At 44.7% G+C, this 21,916-nt stretch overlaps 1 protein-coding gene across 4 annotated transcripts in view; it reads right to left on the reverse strand.

Annotated features, from left to right (window-relative positions):
- The window catches only part of CDH23 (cadherin related 23), a 1,868,204-nt gene that overhangs the window by 1,689,925 nt on the left and 156,363 nt on the right, over positions 1–21,916 (reverse strand). For all 4 annotated transcript variants that reach the window (XM_063958779.1, XM_063958778.1, XM_063958784.1 and 1 more), the window contains exon 2: positions 2,873–2,947. In XM_063958779.1, the coding sequence (XP_063814849.1) occupies positions 2,873–2,942 (70 nt within the window). In that variant the 5' untranslated portion in view covers positions 2,943–2,947. The remainder of the gene's footprint in view (positions 1–2,872; positions 2,948–21,916) is intronic.

The raw sequence follows: 21,916 nt of genomic DNA on the forward strand, positions 1-21,916 counted from the left end.
TATTCGGTAGTGAAATAGTACTTAAACATACCATAAAAATCATAATACTCTGATGGGAACAAAAAATGTGTTAGGGGCAGAACCCGAGCCGTGCGATCACACAGGGCGCCCACCGCGGCACTTGTTGGCTCTCCTATACTGCTCCTCTTCCTCCCTTCCATAGTACTCCACTCGGGGGCGGAATTTCACAGACTATCGTGGTTGCATCATGAAGGCACAATGCAACTGCGAAACTCCGCCCCAAGTGGATTACTTTGGAAGGGAGGAGCAGGATAACAGTGCCACCAGTGAATACACACCCCTGGCAATGAGCATTACCCTTGGCAATGAGTATGACACTCAGCGCATAAAACCCCTGGCAATGAGAAAGACACCCAGTGCACGAAACCCCTGGCAACGAGCATGACACCCAGCACATGAAACCCCTGGCAATGAGCAAGTACTTTAAAAGTAATTAGAAGCTTTACAGTAGGACAAAATGTATCAAGGGTATTGAAATGTATGTATGGCATAATATGGTGCAGGGGGCATAACTGTGTGAGGCTTAATATGGTGGAAAGTTTTTGTTTTTTTCCTGTGGTGGCTGTGGTCTGTTGTAGCATGGTCAAAAACTGGGGTGTAAGGTAGTCTTTCCCTGTGAGGCCACGCCTATTTTAGCAAGGCCACACCCCTCACCAGGAGCATGCGCACCTTCAGCGCGCGCAGAATAGGTTTTTATGTCTATGGGGGGGGCGCATTTTTTAATGTCTATTGGGGGGGGGGGGGGGGGCACATTTTATTTAATGCTTGCACTGGGAGACAAATTTGCTAGAAAGAACCCTGATCAAATCCCGGGGCCCAATAAGTGGGAATACAGATGATCTGTATTGACCGATTCCAAACATGGAAAACAGAGAGGTTTGAAAAGTAAATCATAAGAACAGCTAATCTCTTTACTGTATGTTTAAGTGCAATTTGTTTGATCATGCCATTACTGTGAAGAAGTAGTAGCAATTGTGGGTTGCATCAGTACAATCATTAACTTTAAAAATTACACCCAATGGCAATTTATAGTCATTTAAGGGATTGTTTTCATATATTATAACTTTCCTTCTGCATTATACAATATGATTTTAGGGGGTATGTTCGGTAATACTTTCAACTGATTTAATTAGATTTGCAATATAGTTCTTTTCGGCAATTAAACACTCTGAATTAATTATTTCACACAGTTTAAATTATGAAAGTGATCACACAGTGTAGGTACAGTAACTAGTTTAGCTTTGCAAAGAAGGGGTTTATAATCTGGCTCGGTGGAAAAAAGGCAATTGAGCAATTCCCAATATAACGTAAGAAATAATGATAAAAAACAAAACAAAACTACAAACTGTATCACGCTAGAAAAAGGACCAAACACAATGATGCGAAAATATCAGTTTGTGCGCCAACAGTACAGATTTCTAAACAGTCTACTATATGAACTTAATTTATTTCAACACAGTGAAATAGGTATAATAGTTAATATACTTATCATACTGCTTAATGCTTAAGTTATTTTGTCACATTTTACAGAAACTGCTACCTCGGGCCATGCAAAACACATTATGGACTATGGAAAAACCGGATATACATTACACAAAGCTTGAAGACTGGGACTTGAACATTAACTAGCTACATCTACTTTAGACCAGCACTGGTTCTATTGCGATAAGGACTACATTGGTGATTGGGAAGGTGGCGTGTTAAACATATATGTTAATATGAAAGTAAACATTGAATGTGAAAAATCAGCACTTAGAAACATATATGAACATAAATTATGATAATGCTAGACTGTTATGATGATTAAAGGATTTAATATTAAATAATATAACGTTAAAAAGTTGGTAATCAAGAATTCATAATAACACAATACATTGCATATCGGACTCCATGAATAGTCACCTTGCGGACTTAGGACCTTCTCCGGATTCCTGCCGTATACACTTTATCGAGCTGGCTTGGCTCAGTGAAATGAAGTCCCCAATTTTCTAAGCACATGATGAATGTCCCATAAATGGAGGCACTCTAGGAGTATCCTTTAGAGGTGCAGAGATGTGGAGTTTTCCACTGGAGGATTTGTGATGTCCATAAATGTCCAATGGGTGATAAAGGGGGAGTCCGCAATGTAATCCAAACAGGGTTTTTGTAGCTCAACGTGTTTCTACAACAACCCAGTGAAACACGTTGCGATACAAAAACCCTGTTTGGATTACAATGCGGACTCCCCCCTTTATCACCCATTTGACATTTATGGACATCACAAATCCTCCAGCGGAAAACTCCACATCTCTGCACCTCTAAAGGATACTCCTAGAGCACCTCCATTTATGGGACATTCATCATGTGCTTAGAAAATTGGGGACTTCATTTCACTGAGCCAAGCCAGCGCGCTAAAGTGTATACGGCAGGAATCCGGAGAAGGTCCTAAGTCCGCAAGGTGACTATTCATGGAGTTCGATATGCAATGTATTGTGTTATTATGAATTCTTGATTACCAACTTTTTAACGTTACATTATTTAATATTAAATCCTTTTATCATCATAACCGTCTAGCATCATCATAATTTCTGTTCATATATGTTTCTAAGTGCTGATTTTTCACATTCATTCTTTGCACCTAGTGTTATATAGGGGATTCACAACCCCCTTTTTCCAGCTGCTTTAAATAGACAGCGCACAAGACACACAGTTTTCTCTATTTGATGAAAGTAAACATTATAAGGTTTATTTAAAAACTACTGTATGTTGAATGTATGGTATTTGAGAATTTAAATAAACACCAATGCTGTACATTATTAATACATTATTCGTTTCCACGTGACAAATTTGTACTGTATAAGACTTTACTTACCATATTTGAACAAAGAAACCAGTACAAAAAAGAAGAGGAGAGGTTCTCTGAGACAAGTGAAGCCCTTCATAATTCCTGTAAAATAAAAAAATAAAAAACCCTGAATATATTTGTCAACATCATAAAATGTATGAGACAACTGAACCACATTCTAAGACATAACAGATTTATATGAGGAAACGGGATGTAGTTGTAATTAATCCCAGCGGTCATTCCGCTTGCCCCCTTTGCCGGTATTCTGACCACCAGGATTCCGTACCCAATCCGCAGAAACCTTATATTAAAAAGTAAGCAAGCACACATTAAGAATTAGGAGCTCACAGAACCATTGAAATGTGAATCCATGTGTTAAACAATACAGTACATGCGACTATACAGTATTACATATACACACACATATATATTAGAGATGTGCACCAGACACTTTTCGGGTTTTATGTTTTGGTTTTGGATCTGGATCTCCTTTTGTGTTTTGGGTCTGGATTGTTTTTTCTGCAAAAACCACCCTTTCGGGTTGTGGTTTTGGTTCTGGATTTTTTTCAAAAAAATAATCAAAACAGCTAAAATAACAGAATTTGGGGGTATTCTTGTTCCTACAGTGTTATTAACCTCAATAACATTAATTTCCACTAATTTTCAGTTAATTTTGAACACCTCACAATATTGTACATCAACATAGCACAAAGCCTGGCTGGCTAAACGAAGCAAAAGAGCAACGGCACAAACACACGGCAGTTATTTCTGTTTAGAAATGTTTTACAAATTAGTACTGTATTAGCAATAACCAATCAAACCAACTCACAAGTACTATCAATCGAAAACAATCCAACACAGAAATTTCCTGTGAATCGTGTGTACACTATCATTGCTCTACAGGAGTTAACAAACAGCAAAGAACCCCCCCCCCCCCCCCAAAACTATGAAAAAAATAGCAACAGCAGACATTGATGACCCCTACACAAGTGCACATGCCCAGCCGCACATGCTTATTCTCAGGGCCCAGTCTGTACCTCCCTTCTGGGGGCCCTGGGTCACTGATGACAGGCACTCTCTGCCCATGTAAAGTCCCGATCAATCAGCCATTTTGTCAAGCAGCTCCCCAAATTCTCCCCAATCACAAAAAACAGCATTCCGTACGTGCATAGTACAGTGTGGAATACTTTGGGACACACAGTTAAATATTGACCAGGTTACAGTGCTGGTTGGATACAGTGCGGGTCAGACAAAGTGCGGGGAACAGTGCAGGTTGGATGCAAACCGGGTCGGATACAATTCAGGTTATAGTGTGGGTCAGATACAGTGCAGGTGGATACATGGAAGGTCAGATACAGTGTAGGTGGAATTCATTGCGGGTTGTATATAGTGCAAATCGCACACAGTGTGGGTTGGATACAGTGCAGGTCGGACTGCGGGTTGGATATATTGTGCATTGGCTACAGTGCAAGGTTGGAAAAAAAAGTGCGAGATACAGTTCGGGTCGGATACAGTGCAGGTCAGAGTGTGGGTTGGATACAGTGTACGCAACAGTGCAGGTTGGATACAGTGAAAGATACAGTATGGGTTGCATACACTGAGTTGTATATATTGTATATACTGTGGTGGTGCAGCAGTGTCGGCAGTGCAGGGGTGTCAGCGGTGTCCTCAGTGTGGTGGTGCCGGCAGTGTAGGGTGCCAGCGGTGTCCTCACTGCTGTGGTGCAGGCAGTGTCGGTCGTGCAGGGGTGCCAGCGTTGTTCTCAGTGCGGTAGTTCCAGCAGTGTCGGCAGTGTAGGGGTGCCAGTGCTGTCGGAAGTGCATAGTGCCAGCTGTGTCCTCAGTGCGGTGGTTTCAGCAGTGTCAGCAGTGTAGGGGTGCTGGCAGTGTCGGAAGTGCAAGAGTGCCAGCGGTATCCTCAGTGCGGTGGTGCTGGCAGTCTCAGCAGTACAAGGGTGACAGTGGTATCCTCAGTGCAGTGGTGCGGGCAGTGCAGGGGTGCCGGCAGTGTTCTCAGTGGAGGAGTTCCGGCAGTGTCGGCACTGCAGGAGTGCTGGAGTGCCAGTGGTGCTGGCAGTGTTGGGAGTGCCGGAGGCGTCCTCAGTGCAGGGGTGCCATCAGTGTTGGCAATGCAGAGTGCCAAAGGCATCCTCAGTGCAGAGATGCCGTCAGTGTTGGCAATGTGGGAGTGCCGGAGGTATCCTCAGTGCAGGGGTGCCAGCAGTGTTGGCAATGCGGGAGTGCTTGAGGTGTCCTCAGTGGGACAGCGTGGGAGTGTGGAAGTGTGGAAAGTGTCCTCAGTGCAGGGGTTGGCAGTGCAGTAGGTGTACTCAGTGCAGGAGTGCTTGCAGTGTCCCCAGTGCGGGGGTGCCAGCAGTGAGGGAGTGTCGGCAGTGCAGTCGGTGGTGTTGGCAGTGCAGGCTGTGGTGCTATTAGTGCTGTGGGGGCATCCATCTTGGCCACTGTAGCCTATTGGGACACAATAATTGGCTGAGAGCCGTGACAGACGTCTCTCAGCCAATCAGAAGTCTTCCATAGGATACTATGGAGACTGGTGTCCAAAGCAAAACCTCAGGATCCGACAGTGGGATCCTGAGGTTTTGCCTCGATTTAGGATCCGGGGCAGGCAGGGAGATACAAGCTGTGGCTCGGATCGCCTCGGATCGGTTCTCTGAGAAAATGCATGTGGTTTGATAAATCTCTGGTGTTAGTCACGTTTTCATTGAGTTTCTAGTGCTATTGTCCTTTTCACATGCCAGAAATTGGTGAAACTTGTTTCATGCTATGCCACAAATTTACTTTCTATTACTGTACTTCTAGCAACTCTGAGGCACTGGTAGTAAACAATGTGAATGTTGAGCCTGGAAACTTGCTTTTATGTCTGGAATATTGAGATTGATCCACATGACCCGGTTATGTTGGACACATGCCCTTCTATGTCACATTCCTCCGCATGCCCCTGTTATCCCTCCTAAAATAATAACACCCTTTGCAGGCAGGCCCTTATGTCCCTATTTAAAAAAATGGGGGGGGGGGAATTCTATCTGTTACAGGGCACCAAAAAGTCTAGTTATGGTTCTGCACAAGCTATGTGACAGACATAACCAACCTCCACCTACCCCTAGTGAGTCCACTACCTAACTGCGATCATGTGACTTTACTGGCACAGTGATGCTCCAAGATCAACAACAAAGATTCACAGGTCTGTAGTTTGGGGGTAATTCCCAGTTGATCGCAGCAGGAATTTAGTTAGCAGTTGGGCAAAACCATGTGCACTGCAGGGGAGGCAGATATAACATGTGCAGAGAGAGTTAGATTTGGGTGTGGTGTGTTCAATCTGCAATCTAAATTGCAGTGTAAAAATAAAGCAGCCAGTATTTACCCTGCACAGAAACAAAATAACTCCTCCAAATCTAACTCTCTCTGCACATGTTATATCTCCGTGCAGTGCACATGGTTTTGCCCAACTGCTAAAAAATTTCCTGCTGCGATCAGCTTGGAATTACCCCCATTATTCTGAAACTGCAATGTTTCTTATTGTACACAACTAAAAGTGACTTGGGAGATGCCAACTCATCTTGTGGACCAGCTGCTGTGTGTATAATCAGATGCCTGGTATCCACCAGCAGTGATATATGTAGGCCCTCCTATTAAACTGGTTTGGGATTAAGGAGGGGCCACTGCACAAATCAGGGCATTAGAACTAAGTAGGGTATTACACTGGTGACCTTGATGGGCATGGCAACAGAAGATTATCTTCTAATTATAGCATGCCTGCTGATTAGCCATGGAAACCACTGCTTGTTAATGTGTGGCTACTTCAGAGACTGTTGTTGACCATTTGCTCTGACTTGTACTTCCTTGAATCCACCACTGGGTGGTATCTACCTGTGTTCAGTTCTCCAGGCAGACATGTAACATGCCTTGGAACAACACTGGCTGTATAGTACTACCTAGCCTCGCTGGTTGAATATGGCCTGAGTCATGATTTACACCAAAACAGGCTAAGGTTTAAAAGTCACTCCTAGTTAATTCTGCGGGCACACTTTACTAGGGACATAGGTATTGTGATACCATTGAACAGGGTCTATGGAAAACATAGCTACTTATAATCATACTTGCCTACCTGATCCTCTCCATGAGGGAGAAAATGCTCTGTTCCTGGACTTTCCTGGTAATGTAGGATTGCCATCACCTGTGGTGAGCTAGTTAATTGATAAGAAAGGTGTTTCACCACAGGTGATGGCAATCATACATTACCAGGAAAGTCCAGGAACAGAGCATTTTCTCCCTCATGGAGAGGGTCAGGTAGGCAAGTATGCTTATAATAATAAGTACCAGCCCAACAAAAAATAATCTTCCATTGTACAATTAATCCAGGCTGAAAGCTCAATTTCCTATGATATATTTGATAAAGCTTCATAATTATCCCTCTTGTAACTAGCATTCATGTTACAAAATACTTTAGCAGTCTTAGGCAACAGGTAACATAATAAACCCTGTATACAAACCTTCCCTAGAGATACTGTATCAACTTAATGTTTTCATATACAACAGATGGTCTGCCAACAGTAATGTAACTAATCTAGGTTTACCTCAGCATGTCCATTCTACTCCACCCATCTCAGTTGTCCTAGCTAACACTTGGGACAACTGTCTCTCTAGACCGTGATCATCCTGATGTAATTTCAATCTATCTACTATGACAAGATGTGCATGTGTTCGGTATACAACTACAACTCATTCTAATCTTTTGCTTCAGCGATTGTCACGTAAACTGTGTACAGTATAGATGATTGATCTCTCATAATAAAGTAGCTTAGCCACTAGCTAGTTCTGGCTACCATGGACAGCTCCAGGATTCTAATATTTTCCATTATTTCAGTACAGATTTAAAAAAAACCCCTGCATACTTATATTTTAAAATTAACAACAATGATAAAAGTAAAAAAAAAAAAAAAAATTGTAAAGTGGGAGCTTGGGTGGGTAATAGTAATATTTAATGTGACCTATTGCAGATGTACAGCAACAAAGCATTATTGGAACACATAATAGCAAACTACCGAAATAACTGCAGGCAAGCTCCATAAAGTAACCAACAGATGCTGTTCTGGAACCAGTTTGCAGTGAAAAAGAGAAATTTTATTTTTCTTCACCATAGAAATATTCCAATTAAGACTCAAGTTTAACTTTGCGATGGCAAATAATATACTAGCAAGCAAAGTTACAGTATGCGTATAGCACATGTGCTAAAGAACTAGAATGTATTTACATGCATTAAAACAAAGTCTTGCAGCAACTAAATCAATCTCTTCATCATACTTAGCTTTACAGATACTACTGCCTTGACTCCTATTGGAAAAAAGAGTGCTATATAAATAAAATCATTATAATTATTATCACTACGATAATTATTAAAAACATAGGTTATATATGAAATATGGTGGGAAAAAGAAAGAAAAATAAGAACCAAGTGATCTTAAGGCATATGTTTAATATGGGTTTTATGCTTCTTTTTCCGGTTATGCAGTGATCATGCTGAAAAATACAGGGACAAATCTTCATCCAAAACTCAGCATGAGGAGATGTACTGTATGTGTCCCCATGAGGAATACTATCTCATTACATGCTGGAGACCTTCATAGCTTTAGTTTTGAGGTTTGTTCCACTATGAAACATTTCTGAGACCTGACCTGTTGACTACCCTCAAGAGACCTCTATTGCTCATCCGATGCAGGATTGGTGATGGAGTGTTTATATAGTGTAGGGGAAAGAAGACCAGGAAGAAGATCAACTTAAAAAGTTAATGAAAAAAATTATATGAATATTTTACAATGTTTAAACATTAATAAGTGCTTTAAGGAAAAAAAAAAACCTTACGCTATGATTTTCTTATGTTATGACAATCATATGTTGGTCATAACAACCTGAGCAAGTACCATGGTTTTATAAGTAGCACTGCGATCCCTGTCATGCTAAAGCTAAAGGAAGCTATCGCCATGCAATCTTACCACTGCTAACATCCCCAAGATGTATACAATGAAGCCCTATCCACTATTAAAAACACATTTTTTTTCCAAGACCGCAGGGCTTTTACACCCATTGCTAAATATACTTCTTAGAATAAATTTATCACCCTTTAGTTTCTGTCCTCTTTGGTGCTCATCAGAGTTTATACTGTATGTAGACCAGGGGCAATATCTAAATGAGGTGTGGAATCTTATTTCAACAGTTATCCTGTTGACTTACATTAGGTTGACCTGGAAATATTGACATGCTTAGAATGCTGGCAGTGACCATGTCAACACAATTATCATGTTGACACAACATGATAGATGGTTGACATAACATCCCTGACAGCAGCAACTTCTCCAGCATATTCTTCCAGCTCCCAATGCACGTGACCAGCAGTTCTGGAGCAGACGTATGATAGAGTGGTGCTGTGGCGAGTATCTCCTCCTAACCTGCTCCCACCCCCACCCCTCCACAGTAGCCTAACGCCAATTTTCCCTGAGGTGCCTAAACCAAGTAGCAGCTTCCTAAGAATGTCAATGTTTCACACATGGTGCCATCTCAGCTGTCAAAATTGTGAACATTATGACATTCTGAAGATACCAACATGGTGCCTGTCAACATGTTGAAATGAACCAAGCCGATGTTCTAGTGCTGACATTGTGATACCAACACCCTTAAAATGAGCACATTTACTTTCTTGAGTTAATCTTCAGTTAAGTAATGGCGGACTCAGTAATGGAGTTTAAAAATAGGTTGGATACATTGCTAACTGATAAATATATCCTAGGATATAACATTTAAAAAGACTGTATTGAGTTACTACGGGTATACTTTGGTTACATTCATAACAGTATAGGATCACAACAAAGGTTGAACTCGATGAGCAACTTGTCTTTTTTCAACCTCACTAACTATGTTACTATGAGTTGGGAAAATTTGAATAAGGTGTTTATTCAGATTTTCCTACTACTACTTATGTAAACCTGTATTCATCTTGTTAAAGTATTAAAATGAAAGACTATTTTTTTAAATCAATTTAAATAGGGCATTTCTAATCACAGGTGCCAGAATGGCCTCTGCACAACTGATACATATTGCTTATGGTTTACACCATTCTATTCAGCCTATGACAGTTTGTTGGGTTCTGATAGAGGAGCATTAATGGAAGATGAAAAGAAGATGTTTGAGGAAAAGGTGGTTGACCTTGCTGGTAGGTGTGAAATGGCATTTCTCATATATATGTGTGCCCTAAATTGTTATAACATATAGTGGCACAGCTTTCAATCTGTGTAATACAGGTTGGATTAATAGTAAAGTCTATGGAAGCACTGCACAAGAGTGACACATCAATCATAAAAAACACCACTAGTGTGTACCTGGAAAGTTTTGCACTATATCAGTGGTTCTCAAACGGAGTGCTGTGGCACCGAGGTTCCTCAGGGTACTTGTAAGGAGGCATCAGGTTTGATCTGTAACTCAGCACTGAGATACAGACCGGACTGTGCCAGAAGCATTACAGCAGACATGACACCCCAGGCAGAAAAGAGGAACTGTGTGAGTTTTGAATGGTTCAGGGTGCTAGAATAAACACTACCTGTACTATACGCTGAAATATTTAAGACAAACTGAAATATGCAGCATCTTATATTTAAAAGTCAATACACTTGTGTCTGTAAATTCAAACCATACCATTTTGTAATATGGTTTGAAAGACAGCTTTCTTTGTTTTACCAAAAATAATGTACATATAAAAAGTTATTTTTTTTTTAATAGAAGAATGGATGTATATAAGTAATTTTATATTTTCCGCTCAACACGGTCAACATCCAGAGTTGACGATATATACTGAAGAATGTCATCAATTCTATACTTAGTAAATAGACAGCTGTCGAGGCAGTTGGCCCATGTGAAATAAGGAGAATCATAGGCAAATCCAACCTCCCAAACAGAAAAATGAATGGAGAATACTAGATATGCAGCCCCTTTAAATGGCGCCTTCCATGTCCATTAGACAATGCCAATTAGAGAGGTAATTAGCACATGCTCCTAGCTCCTCTTAGCATCCCTGTAAATAAGCGGTAGATAAATGGCAATCATCAGACATGGCTACTGCCGACAGCAACCAGATTTAAATAGCTAAAAACACGATCTCTGGCTAAGAGAGCTTGCTTTCTGGAAATAGGACTTTTATAGATTCATAAATCAGCCCCTAACTCACTGGTGTTGCCTTTGGGCCTGGTACATAATATCCAGTATAGACTAGAGATGAGCGGGTTCGGTTTCTCTGAATCCGAACCCGCACGAACTTCATGTTTTTTTTCACGGGTCCGAGCGACTCGGATCTTCCCGCCTTGCTCGGTTAACCTGAGCGCGCCCGAACGTCATCATGACGCTGTCGGATTCTCGCGAGACTCGGATTCTATATAAGGAGCCGCGCGTCGCCGCCATTTTCACACGTGCATTGAGATTGATAGGGAGAGGACGTGGCTGGCGTCCTCTCCATTTAGATTAGAAGAGAGAGAGAGAGAGATTGACCTGATTTACTGGAGCTTAGGAGTACTGTAGAACTGTAGAGAGTGCAGAGTTTACTAGTGACTGACCACAGTGACCACCAGACAGTGCAGTTTTATTTAATATATCCGTTCTCTGCCTGAAAAAAACGATACACAGTGACTCAGTCACATACCATATCTGTGTGCACTGCTCAGCCCAGTGTGCTGCATCATCTATGTATATATCTGACTGTGCTCAGCTCACACATCTTATAATTGTGGGGGAGACTGGGGAGCACTGCAGTGCCAGTTATAGGTTATAGCAGGAGCCAGGAGTACATATTATTATTAAAATTAAACAGTGCACACTTTTGCTGCAGGAGTGCCACTGCCAGTGTGACTGACCAGTGACCTGACAACACTGACCACCAGTATAGTTAGTAGTATAGTATACTATATTGTGATTGCCTGAAAAAGTTAAACACTCGTATCTGACTGTGCTCAGCTCACACATCTTATAATTGTGGGGGAGACTGGGGAGCACTGCAGTGCCAGTTATAGGTTATAGCAGGAGCCAGGAGTACATATTATTATTAAAATGAAACAGTGCACACTTTTGCTGCAGGAGTGCCACTGCCAGTGTGACTGACCAGTGACCTGACCACACTGACCACCAGTATAGTTAGTAGTATAGTATACTATATTGTGATTGCCTGAAAAAGTTAAACACTCGTCGTGTGACTTCACTTGTGTGGTGTTTTTTTTTTTTTATTCTATAAAAAACTCATTCTGCTGACAGACAGTGTCCAGCAGGTCCGTCATTATATAATATATACCTGTCCGGCTGCAGTAGTGATATATATATATTTTTTATATCATTATTTATCATCCAGTCGCAGCAGACACAGTACGGTAGTTCACGGCTGTAGCTACCTCTGTGTCGGCACTCGGAAGTCCGTCCATAATTGTATACCACCTACCCGTGGTTTTTTTTTCTTTCTTCTTTATACATACATACTACTACTACATCTCTTTATCAACCAGTCTATATTAGCAGCAGACACAGTACAGTACGGTAGTCCACGGCTGTAGCTACCTCTGTGTCGGCACTCGGCAGTCCGTCCATAATTGTATACCACCTACCCGTGGTTTTTTTTTCTTTCTTCTTTATACATACATACTACTACATCTGTTTATCAACCAGTCTATATTAGCAGCAGACACAGTACAGTACGGTAGTCCACGGCTGTAGCTACCTCTGTGTCGGCACTGGGCAGTCCGTCCATAATTGTATACCACCTACCCATGGTTTTTTTTTTTCTTTCTTCTTTATACATACATACTACTACTACATCTCTTTATCAACCAGTCTATATTAGCAGCAGACACAGTACAGTACGGTAGTCCACGGCTGTAGCTACCTCTGTGTCGGCACTGGGCAGTCCGTCCATAATTGTATACCACCTACCCGTGTTTTTTTTTTCTTTCTTCTTTATACATACATACTACTACTACTACATCTCTTTATCAACCAGTCTATATTAGCAGCAGACACAGTACAGTACGGTAGTCCACGGCTGTAGCTACCTCTGTGTCGGCACTGGGCAGTCCGTCCATAATTGTATACCACCTACCCGTGGTTTTTTTTCTTTCTTCTTTATACATACATACTACTACTACATCTCTTTATCAACCAGTCTATATTAGCAGCAGACACAGTACAGTACGGTAGTCCACGGCTGTAGCTACCTCTGTGTCGGCACTGGGCAGTCCGTCCATAATTGTATACCACCTACCCCTGTTTTTTTTTTCTTTCTTCTTTATACATACATACTACTACTACATCTCTTTATCAACCAGTCTATATTAGCAGCAGACACAGTACAGTACGGTAGTCCACGGCTGTAGCTACCTCTGTGTCGGCACTCGGCAGTCCGTCCATAATTGTATACCACCTACCCGTGGTTTTTTTTTCTTTCTTCTTTATACATACATACTACTACTACATCTCTTTATCAACCAGTCTATATTAGCAGCAGACACAGTACAGTACGGTAGTCCACGGCTGTAGCTACCTCTGTGTCGGCACTCGGCAGTCCATCCATAATTGTATACTAGTATCCATCCATCTCCATTGTTTACCTGAGGTGCCTTTTAGTTGTGCCTATTAAAATATGGAGAACAAAAATGTTGAGGTTCCAAAATTAGGGAAAGATCAAGATCCACTTCCACCTCGTGCTGAAGCTGCTGCCACTAGTCATGGCCGAGACGATGAAATGCCAGCAACGTCGTCTGCCAAGGCCGATGCCCAATGTCATAGTACAGAGCATGTCAAATCCAAAACACCAAATATCAGTAAAAAAAGGACTCCAAAACCTAAAATAAAATTGTCGGAGGAGAAGCGTAAACTTGCCAATATGCCATTTACCACACGGAGTGGCAAGGAACGGCTGAGGCCCTGGCCTATGTTCATGGCTAGTGGTTCAGCTTCACATGAGGATGGAGGCACTCAGCCTCTCGCTAGAAAAATGAAAAGACTCAAGCTGGCAAAAGCAGTAGCACCGCAAAGAACTGTGCGTTCTTCGAAATCCCAAATCCACAAGGAGAGTCCAATTGTGTCGGTTGCGATGCCTGACCTTCCCAACTCTGGACGTGAAGAGCATGCGCCTTCCACCATTTGCACGCCCCCTGCAAGTGCTGGAAGGAGCACCCGCAGTCCAGTTCCTGATAGTCAGATTGAAGATGTCAGTGTTGAAGTACACCAGGATGAGGAGGATATGGGTGTTGCTGGCGCTGGGGAGGAAATTGACCAGGAGGATTCTGATGGTGAGGTGGTTTGTTTAAGTCAGGCACCCGGGGAGACACCTGTTGTCCGTGGGAGGAATAGGGCCGTTGACATGCCTGGTGAAAATACCAAAAAAATCAGCTCTTCGGTGTGGAAGTATTTCACCAGAAATGCGGACAACAGGTGTCAAGCCGTGTGTTCCCTTTGTCAAGCTGTAATAAGTAGGGGTAAGGACGTTAACCACCTCGGAACATCCTCCCTTATACGTCACCTGCAGCGCATTCATAATAAGTCAGTGACAAGTTCAAAAACTTGGGCCGACAGCGGAAGCAGTCCACTGACCAGTAAATCCCTTCCTCTTGTAACCAAGCTCACGCAAACCACCCCACCAACTCCCTCAGTGTCAATTTCCTCCTTCCCCAGGAATGCCAATAGTCCTGCAGGCCATGTCACTGGCAATTCTGACGAGTCCTCTCCTGCCTGGGATTCCTCCGATGCATCCTTGTGTGTAACGCCTACTGCTGCTGGCGCTGCTGTTGTTGCTGCTGGGAGTCGATGGTCATCCCAGAGGGGAAGTCGTAAGCCCACTTGTACTACTTCCAGTAAGCAATTGACTGTCCAACAGTCCTTTGCGAGGAAGATGAAATATCACAGCAGTCATCCTGTTGCAAAGCGGATAACTGAGTCCTTGACAACTATGTTGGTGTTAGACGTGCGTCCGGTATCCGCCGTTAGTTCACAGGGAACTAGACAATTTATTGAGGCAGTGTGCCCCCGTTACCAAATACCATCTAGGTTCCACTTCTGTAGGCAGGCGATACCGAGAATGTACACGGACGTCAGAAAAAGACTCACCAGTGTCCTAAAAAATGCAGTTGTACCCAATGTCCACTTAACCACGGACATGTGGACAAGTGGAGCAGGGCAGGGTCAGGACTATATGACTGTGACAGCCCACTGGGTAGATGTATGGACTCCCGCCGCAAGAACAGCAGCGGCGGCACCAGTAGCAGCATCTCGCAAACGCCAACTCTTTCCTAGGCAGGCTACGCTTTGTATCACCGCTTTCCAGAATACGCACACAGCTGAAATCCTCTTACGGCAACTGAGGAAGATCATCGCAGAATGGCTTACCCCAATTGGACTCTCCTGTGGATTTGTGGCATCGGACAACGCCAGCAATATTGTGTGTGCATTAAATATGGGCAAATTCCAGCACGTCCCATGTTTTGCACATACCTTGAATTTGGTGGTGCAGAATTTTTTAAAAAACGACAGGGGCGTGCAAGAGATGCTGTCGGTGGCCAGAAGAATTGCGGGACACTTTCGGCGTACAGGCACCACGTACAGAAGACTGGAGCACCACCAAAAACTACTGAACCTGCCCTGCCATCATCTGAAGCAAGAAGTGGTAACGAGGTGGAATTCAACCCTCTATATGCTTCAGAGGTTGGAGGAGCAGCAAAAGGCCATTCAAGCCTATACAATTGAGCACGATATAGGAGGTGGAATGCACCTGTCTCAAGTGCAGTGGAGAATGATTTCAACGTTGTGCAAGGTTCTGATGCCCTTTGAACTTGCCACACGTGAAGTCAGTTCAGACACTGCCAGCCTGAGTCAGGTCATTCCCCTCATCAGGCTTTTGCAGAAGAAGCTGGAGGCATTGAAGAAGGAGCTAAAAGGGAGCGATTCCGCTAGGCATGTGGGACTTGTGGATGCAGCCCTTAATTCGCTTAACAAGGATTCACGGGTGGTCAATCTGTTGAAATCAGAGCACTACATTTTGGCCACCGTGCTCGATCCTAGATTTAAAACCTACCTTGGATCTCTCTTTCCGGCAGACACAAGTCTGCTGGGGTGCAAAGACCTGCTGGTGACAAAATTGTCAAGTCAAGCGGAACGCGACCTGTCAACATCTCCTCCTTCACATTCTCCCGCAACTGGGGGTGCGAGGAAAAGGCTCAGAATTCCGAGCCCACCCGCTGGCGGTGATGCAGGGCAGTCTGGAGCGACTGCTGATGCTGACATCTGGTCCGGACTGAAGGACCTGACAACGATTACGGACATGTCGTCTACTGTCACTGCATATGATTCTCTCAACATTGAAAGAATGGTGGAGGATTATATGAGTGACCGCATCCAAGTAGGCACGTCACACAGTCCGTACTTATACTGGCAGGAAAAAGAGGCAATTTGGAGGCCCTTGCACAAACTGGCTTTATTCTACCTAAGTTGCCCTCCCACAAGTGTGTACTCCGAAAGAGTGTTTAGTGCCGCCGCTCACCTTGTCAGCAATCGGCGTACGAGGTTACATCAAGAAAATGTGGAGAAGATGATGTTCATTAAAATGAATTATAATCAATTCCTCCGCGGAGACATTGACCAGCAGCAATTGCCTCCACAAAGTACACAGGGAGCTGAGATGGTGGATTCCAGTGGGGACGAATTGATAATCTGTGAGGAGGGGGATGTACACGGTGATATATCGGAGGATGATGATGAGGTGGACATCTTGCCTCTGTAGAGCCAGTTTGTGCAAGGAGAGATTAATTGCTTCTTTTTTGGTGGGGGTCCAAACCAACCCGTCATATCAGTCACAGTCGTGTGGCAGACCCTGTCACTGAAATGATGGGTTGGTTAAAGTGTGCATGTCCTGTTTATACAACATAAGGGTGGGTGGGAGGGCCCAAGGACAATTCCATCTTGCACCTCTTTTTTCTTTTATTTTTCTTTGCGTCATGTGCTGTTTGGGGAGGGTTTTTTGGAAGGGACATCCTGCGTGACACTGCAGTGCCACTCCTAGATGGGCCCGGTGTTTGTGTCGGCCACTAGGGTCGCTAATCTTACTCACACAGCTACCTCATTGCGCCTCTTTTTTTCTTTGCGTCATGTGCTGTTTGGGGAGGGTTTTTTGGAAGGGACATCCTGCGTGACACTGCAGTGCCACTCCTAGATGGGCCAGGTGTTTGTGTCGGGCACTTGGGTCGCTGAGCTTAGTCACACAGCTACCTCATTGCACCTCTTTTTTTCTTTGCGTCATGTGCTGTTTGGGGAGTGTTTTTTGGAAGGGCCATCCTGCGTGACACTGCAGTGACACTCCTATATGGGCCAGGTGTTTGTGTCGGCCACTAGGGTCGCTTAGCTTAGTCATCCAGCGACCTCGGTGCAAATTTTAGGACTAAAAATAATATTGTGAGGTGTGAGGTATTCAGAATAGACTGAAAATGAGTGGAAATTATGGTTTTTGAGGTTAATAATAATATGGGATCAAAATGACCCCCAAATTCTATGATTTAAGCTGTTTTTTAGGGTTTTTTGAAAAAAACACCCGAATCCAAAACACACCTGAATCCGACAAAAAAAATTCGGTGAGGTTTTGCCAAAACGCGGTCGAACCCAAAACACGGCCGCGGAACCGAACCCAAAACCAAAACACAAAACCCGAAAAATTTCCGGCGCTCATCTCTAGTATAGACTAGTCACAATAGCATGGAAAATATATGATTACAAGTGAGCCAGTGGAGAAGTTGCCCATGGCAACCAATCAGCTGCTCTGTTTAGTTTTATAGTATGCAAATTGTAAATGCTACTTCAATGCTGATTGGTTGCCATCGGGAACTTCTTCACTGGCTCACTTCTCCAATCTTTTCAATGTTTAGTACATCTCCCCCTAAATTTACTATGTGGTGCTTTTCAAAGCTATGACATCATCAACAGTTACAGCCACTGGATTAATGGGGCATTTGTAATCCGTACATAACCGGCCTAGCTTTGAATTGAATATGGTTGCACTGTAAATTCTGCATCTGAAACCACTGAATACATACTAGCTTTGAAAAGCATTGTATAATGAGCTGATTGGCTGGTACTTTGGTGGAGAAGTTGGGCAAAAGAATGCAGCATGGCCCCCGCTCCCCTGCCGTTGCTCACAGCATCGGCAAGTGTGTATGCACTTGCCAATGCCGTCAGCCTGCCGGGGCCCACTGTACACAAAATCGCTGGGTACACACTATCGTCTACTGCAGGGGTGGCCAAACAGTCGATCGCGGACATGCGATCAGTCGATCGAGAGCCGCCGCCCATCCACACGAGGCAAGGAGAGCGCAGCGCGCGCCTCTCCTGCCTGCCGTCCTGCCATTCAGTCTGGTCTCCGGCAGTGATGGCGGAGCATATAGCTCAAATCAGGTGCCGGTTCATTAGCCAATCAGTGCTCGCGGACCGGCGCATGATTTGAGATATACATGCTGCCATCACCGCCGGAGACCAGAGAGGGGGGCAGGGTGGCAGGTAGGAGAGGCGCGCGCTGCGCTCTCCACACAGCAGCAAAATGGTGAGCAGCACTATGGGGCCATATCTGGCACTGTGGGCACATGGCACTGTGGGGGCATATCTGTATCTGGCACTGTGAGGGCATATCTAGCACTGCGGGCACATGGCACTGTGGGGGCATATCTAGCACTGTGGGAACATGGTACTGTGGGGGCATATCTGTATCTGGCACTGTGGGGTCATATATGGCACTGTGGGGGCATATCTAGCGCCAGAGGCAGAACTCTGGGAGGCAACAGAGTCATCTGCCGCCGGGCTCCTGCTCTGAAGGGGGGCACCTCTCCTATTCTGTGACACCATTGAATTAAGTTAATTGATAGTTGTTGCTGTCTTTTCAGTGGCCGTCTTCCTCACTGGTCCCTGCACCTTACAAATCACACCCTCTTTATTATACTGAATATACTCATTTTACAAGTGTCATACCCAGGATTAGAAACCACAACCTATTACACTGGAAGCAGACACCTTACTGATGAAGCTGTTTGCTCCTGTATAGGAAATATGAGAATTTTAACTATATGAAGATACTTCTCTGACAATTACACGTAACTTCATATAGTTAGAATTCTCAAGCTTCCTCTACAGGAGTAAATAGCTCTATCAGTAAAGTGTCTGCTGTCGACTTCCGGTGGGCGGGCCATCCAGAATGGCTGCATTTTAGATGGGCTCCGTCTTGCAGGTTATCAATCTGCTACCATCCTCCTGATATTTCCCCTGCATTTTCCTGGGAGACTCTCAGGAGTGATCCCCACATTATAAGAAACCTGGGGATACCCTACACTTACAGGAGCAGGACTGTATACCCCCGGAAGCCGGCCCTAATCGAGACGGCCTGCATGAACGCCGTGTGCTCGGCGCGAAAACTGGCGGACTGATCCCAAGGTTAGCCCTGCAGCCCTAGCCTTTATTGCAATCGCTGGGTTCCCCTCTTACCTGCTGCCCTTTGGGGATATTCTTAGTGCTGGGTGACCGAGTAGAGCCGCGTACTCTGTGCGACACCCTTGAGGCTCCGGCTCCCCCGTGCCCGCCCGACTGAACTGCCGCAGGGAGCACATGTGGATCCTGCTGCTGGCTGCAGTACAACGCCGGAGAGGAGACGATCTCTAACGCTGTGATCCCTGCTTACGACCCGGCTCTCCCTACCTACGTCCGTCTGGCTGTGTGGAGTTGTCCAGTGACGGAGCTGACGCGGAGGAAAGCTGTGCGGCAACCACGAGTGACCCCGGGTGAGTGACCACAACAGACCCCGGGCGGCATCTGACTCTGCAGGTGCGGTGGGGACCCGCTATATTCGAGACCATATGCTGACGGGTCATGAAGGTGGTGAGAGGCATCCGTGGTTCGGGCCCGGGGGTGGCTGCTGCGACTCTGACATCGCCCTTGGCTCCCTATTTGTCCCCTTCTCTCACATGCCTTGTGGGCCTGACACCTGAGGCCGCTGTGGTGATGACCTATTTCCCGGAACCGCTTGCTCTTCTGATGGGTACGCGTGGTGGTTGTGACTGCGGGGGTGAGCAATACACCAATCCGGATACTTTGAGGTGGCATGGTGGGGTCGGCGCTGCAGCTCCCCTGAACTGACTACAGCCCGGACATGGGGACCACCATCAAGCACTTTCTGCCCCAGTCGACATCTTGCTGAAAGCTGCAGTGACTCTCTGACACCTGGCAGGCTCCAGACCACTGGCTGCTTAGCCCTGCGGTTGAGTCTACCACATTCCTGGACTACTCCTGTAAATATCTATTTCTTACTACCAGCTTGGACTCTGCCTCTACCTACTGTTATGAGCCACGGCTGTGGCTCATTCCTGTTTTGCAGTTTTGTTCTGTATTTCATGTTATACTTCTGTTTATGTTCCCCGTGGGTGTCATGGGGTGCTCGGAGCTCACCCTTAAGGAGGGGATACTGTTATGAACCACAGGTAGTGGTTCATTCCTATTTTATGTTTATAAAGTTGTCTTGCATGCCAGGATTTCCTGTTGCTCTGTTTTAGAATACTCTTGTCTGCTGCCGCTGGTGAGTCTGTGTAATTGCAGCTTGTTCCCTTGTGTTCAGCCTCACCTGGCTGCTAATTGCATCTGGTCAGTTTGGAATCTTGCAACAAGGCAGCTGCATGGGATTATTAATTAGGCCTCTCTGTTATATGCTGGCTGTTTGCAATTCACAGAGGCTGGTGATATTTCTTGGTTTTCAGTCTGCTTGAGTTCTGAGCTTGGTTCCTGCTAGTTCCTGAGCTTCCTGAATGCTGAATCTGTTTGCTGAAAGTGTTTCCAGTCCTGCTGTATCCGGTCGTTCCTGTTCTCAGTTGTCCTGTACTCGGAAGTCGTCATCTGTTCCTGGAGTCCTGACTGAGCACCTTTGAACATCCAGTGGTGTTCGGGAGTCACGGCGTAGCCGTGTGTTGCGGCTTGGGCCGCTTAATTATTTATCTTTTATTATTTGTGTTCCGGAGCTTTTGCGGAGGATTCCGCTCCCACAGATCCACTCTGGTATCCAGCGGTGCTGGGTAGAAGTACGGACTAGTGGATTTTGGTTGTCCTTTTCCCTGGCGGGTTACCGCACATACCTCAGGTTTAGTCAGTTAGCTTGTAGCCCCTGGCCTGGTTGTTTAGTCAGAGGGCCCCTTGTTATCACCCTGTCTCAGTTCACTCTTTGTCTCTCATTAAGACCTGAGGGGGCATCGAAGTTGGGCAGACGTAATCCGCCCTTCAAACGCGGCTGCCATGGGCTCAAGCAACCATAGTCTCGCAAGAGTGTACTGACAGCACGGGTGAGACAACGTAGATAGGGCGCCAGGGGCTATTCCCTTTCCATTCCCCTTTCCCAGCATTCCGTCCTGGTGCTCTGGACTCGCTTCATAACATCTCCCTTGTTCTGAGCACCAGGAACCTAACACCTACCCTGTTTCTTATCTACACATTTCTCTTTCCTTCTATTTGCCTCCTTCTCTTAACTTTGGTTTTCCTCTATCCTTTCCTGATTGCCCACTTATACGGCTGTAGCCGGCGCCACTATTTCACCCTGCCCCACAGGGAACAGGCACATGCTACAGTTGAGGTTTGAGATGTCCCATTGCTCAATTCTCTTTTAGGTTGTATTACCAACTAGTGGTTAACTACTAGCAAGTCGCTCAGATACGTTTTGTTAACTTTCTTCCTTCACTGATACTGTTTTTTTGAATTGTGCAATCTATGGTTATTCTCACAAGATTATTTATATTCAGCAAGCTGTTGTTCTGCCCTGGGTTATGCCTCCACCTGGCGGTTACGAGACGTCATGAATATAACGTGCCTTTATCTACATATTATGTGAATTGATGTTTGATTTTTTTTTATTTTCGCTGAGTGGCTCTGACATATCTTCCAACTCGAGCTCTTACGTGAGGTGTTTTATTATCATATACCATTGTGTGTTCATATCAGGGCCTTCCAACCCTTGTGTATAGCAGTC

Source organism: Pseudophryne corroboree, chromosome 3 (genome assembly GCF_028390025.1).
Source record: "Pseudophryne corroboree isolate aPseCor3 chromosome 3, aPseCor3.hap2, whole genome shotgun sequence".
NCBI lineage: Eukaryota > Metazoa > Chordata > Amphibia > Anura > Myobatrachidae > Pseudophryne > Pseudophryne corroboree.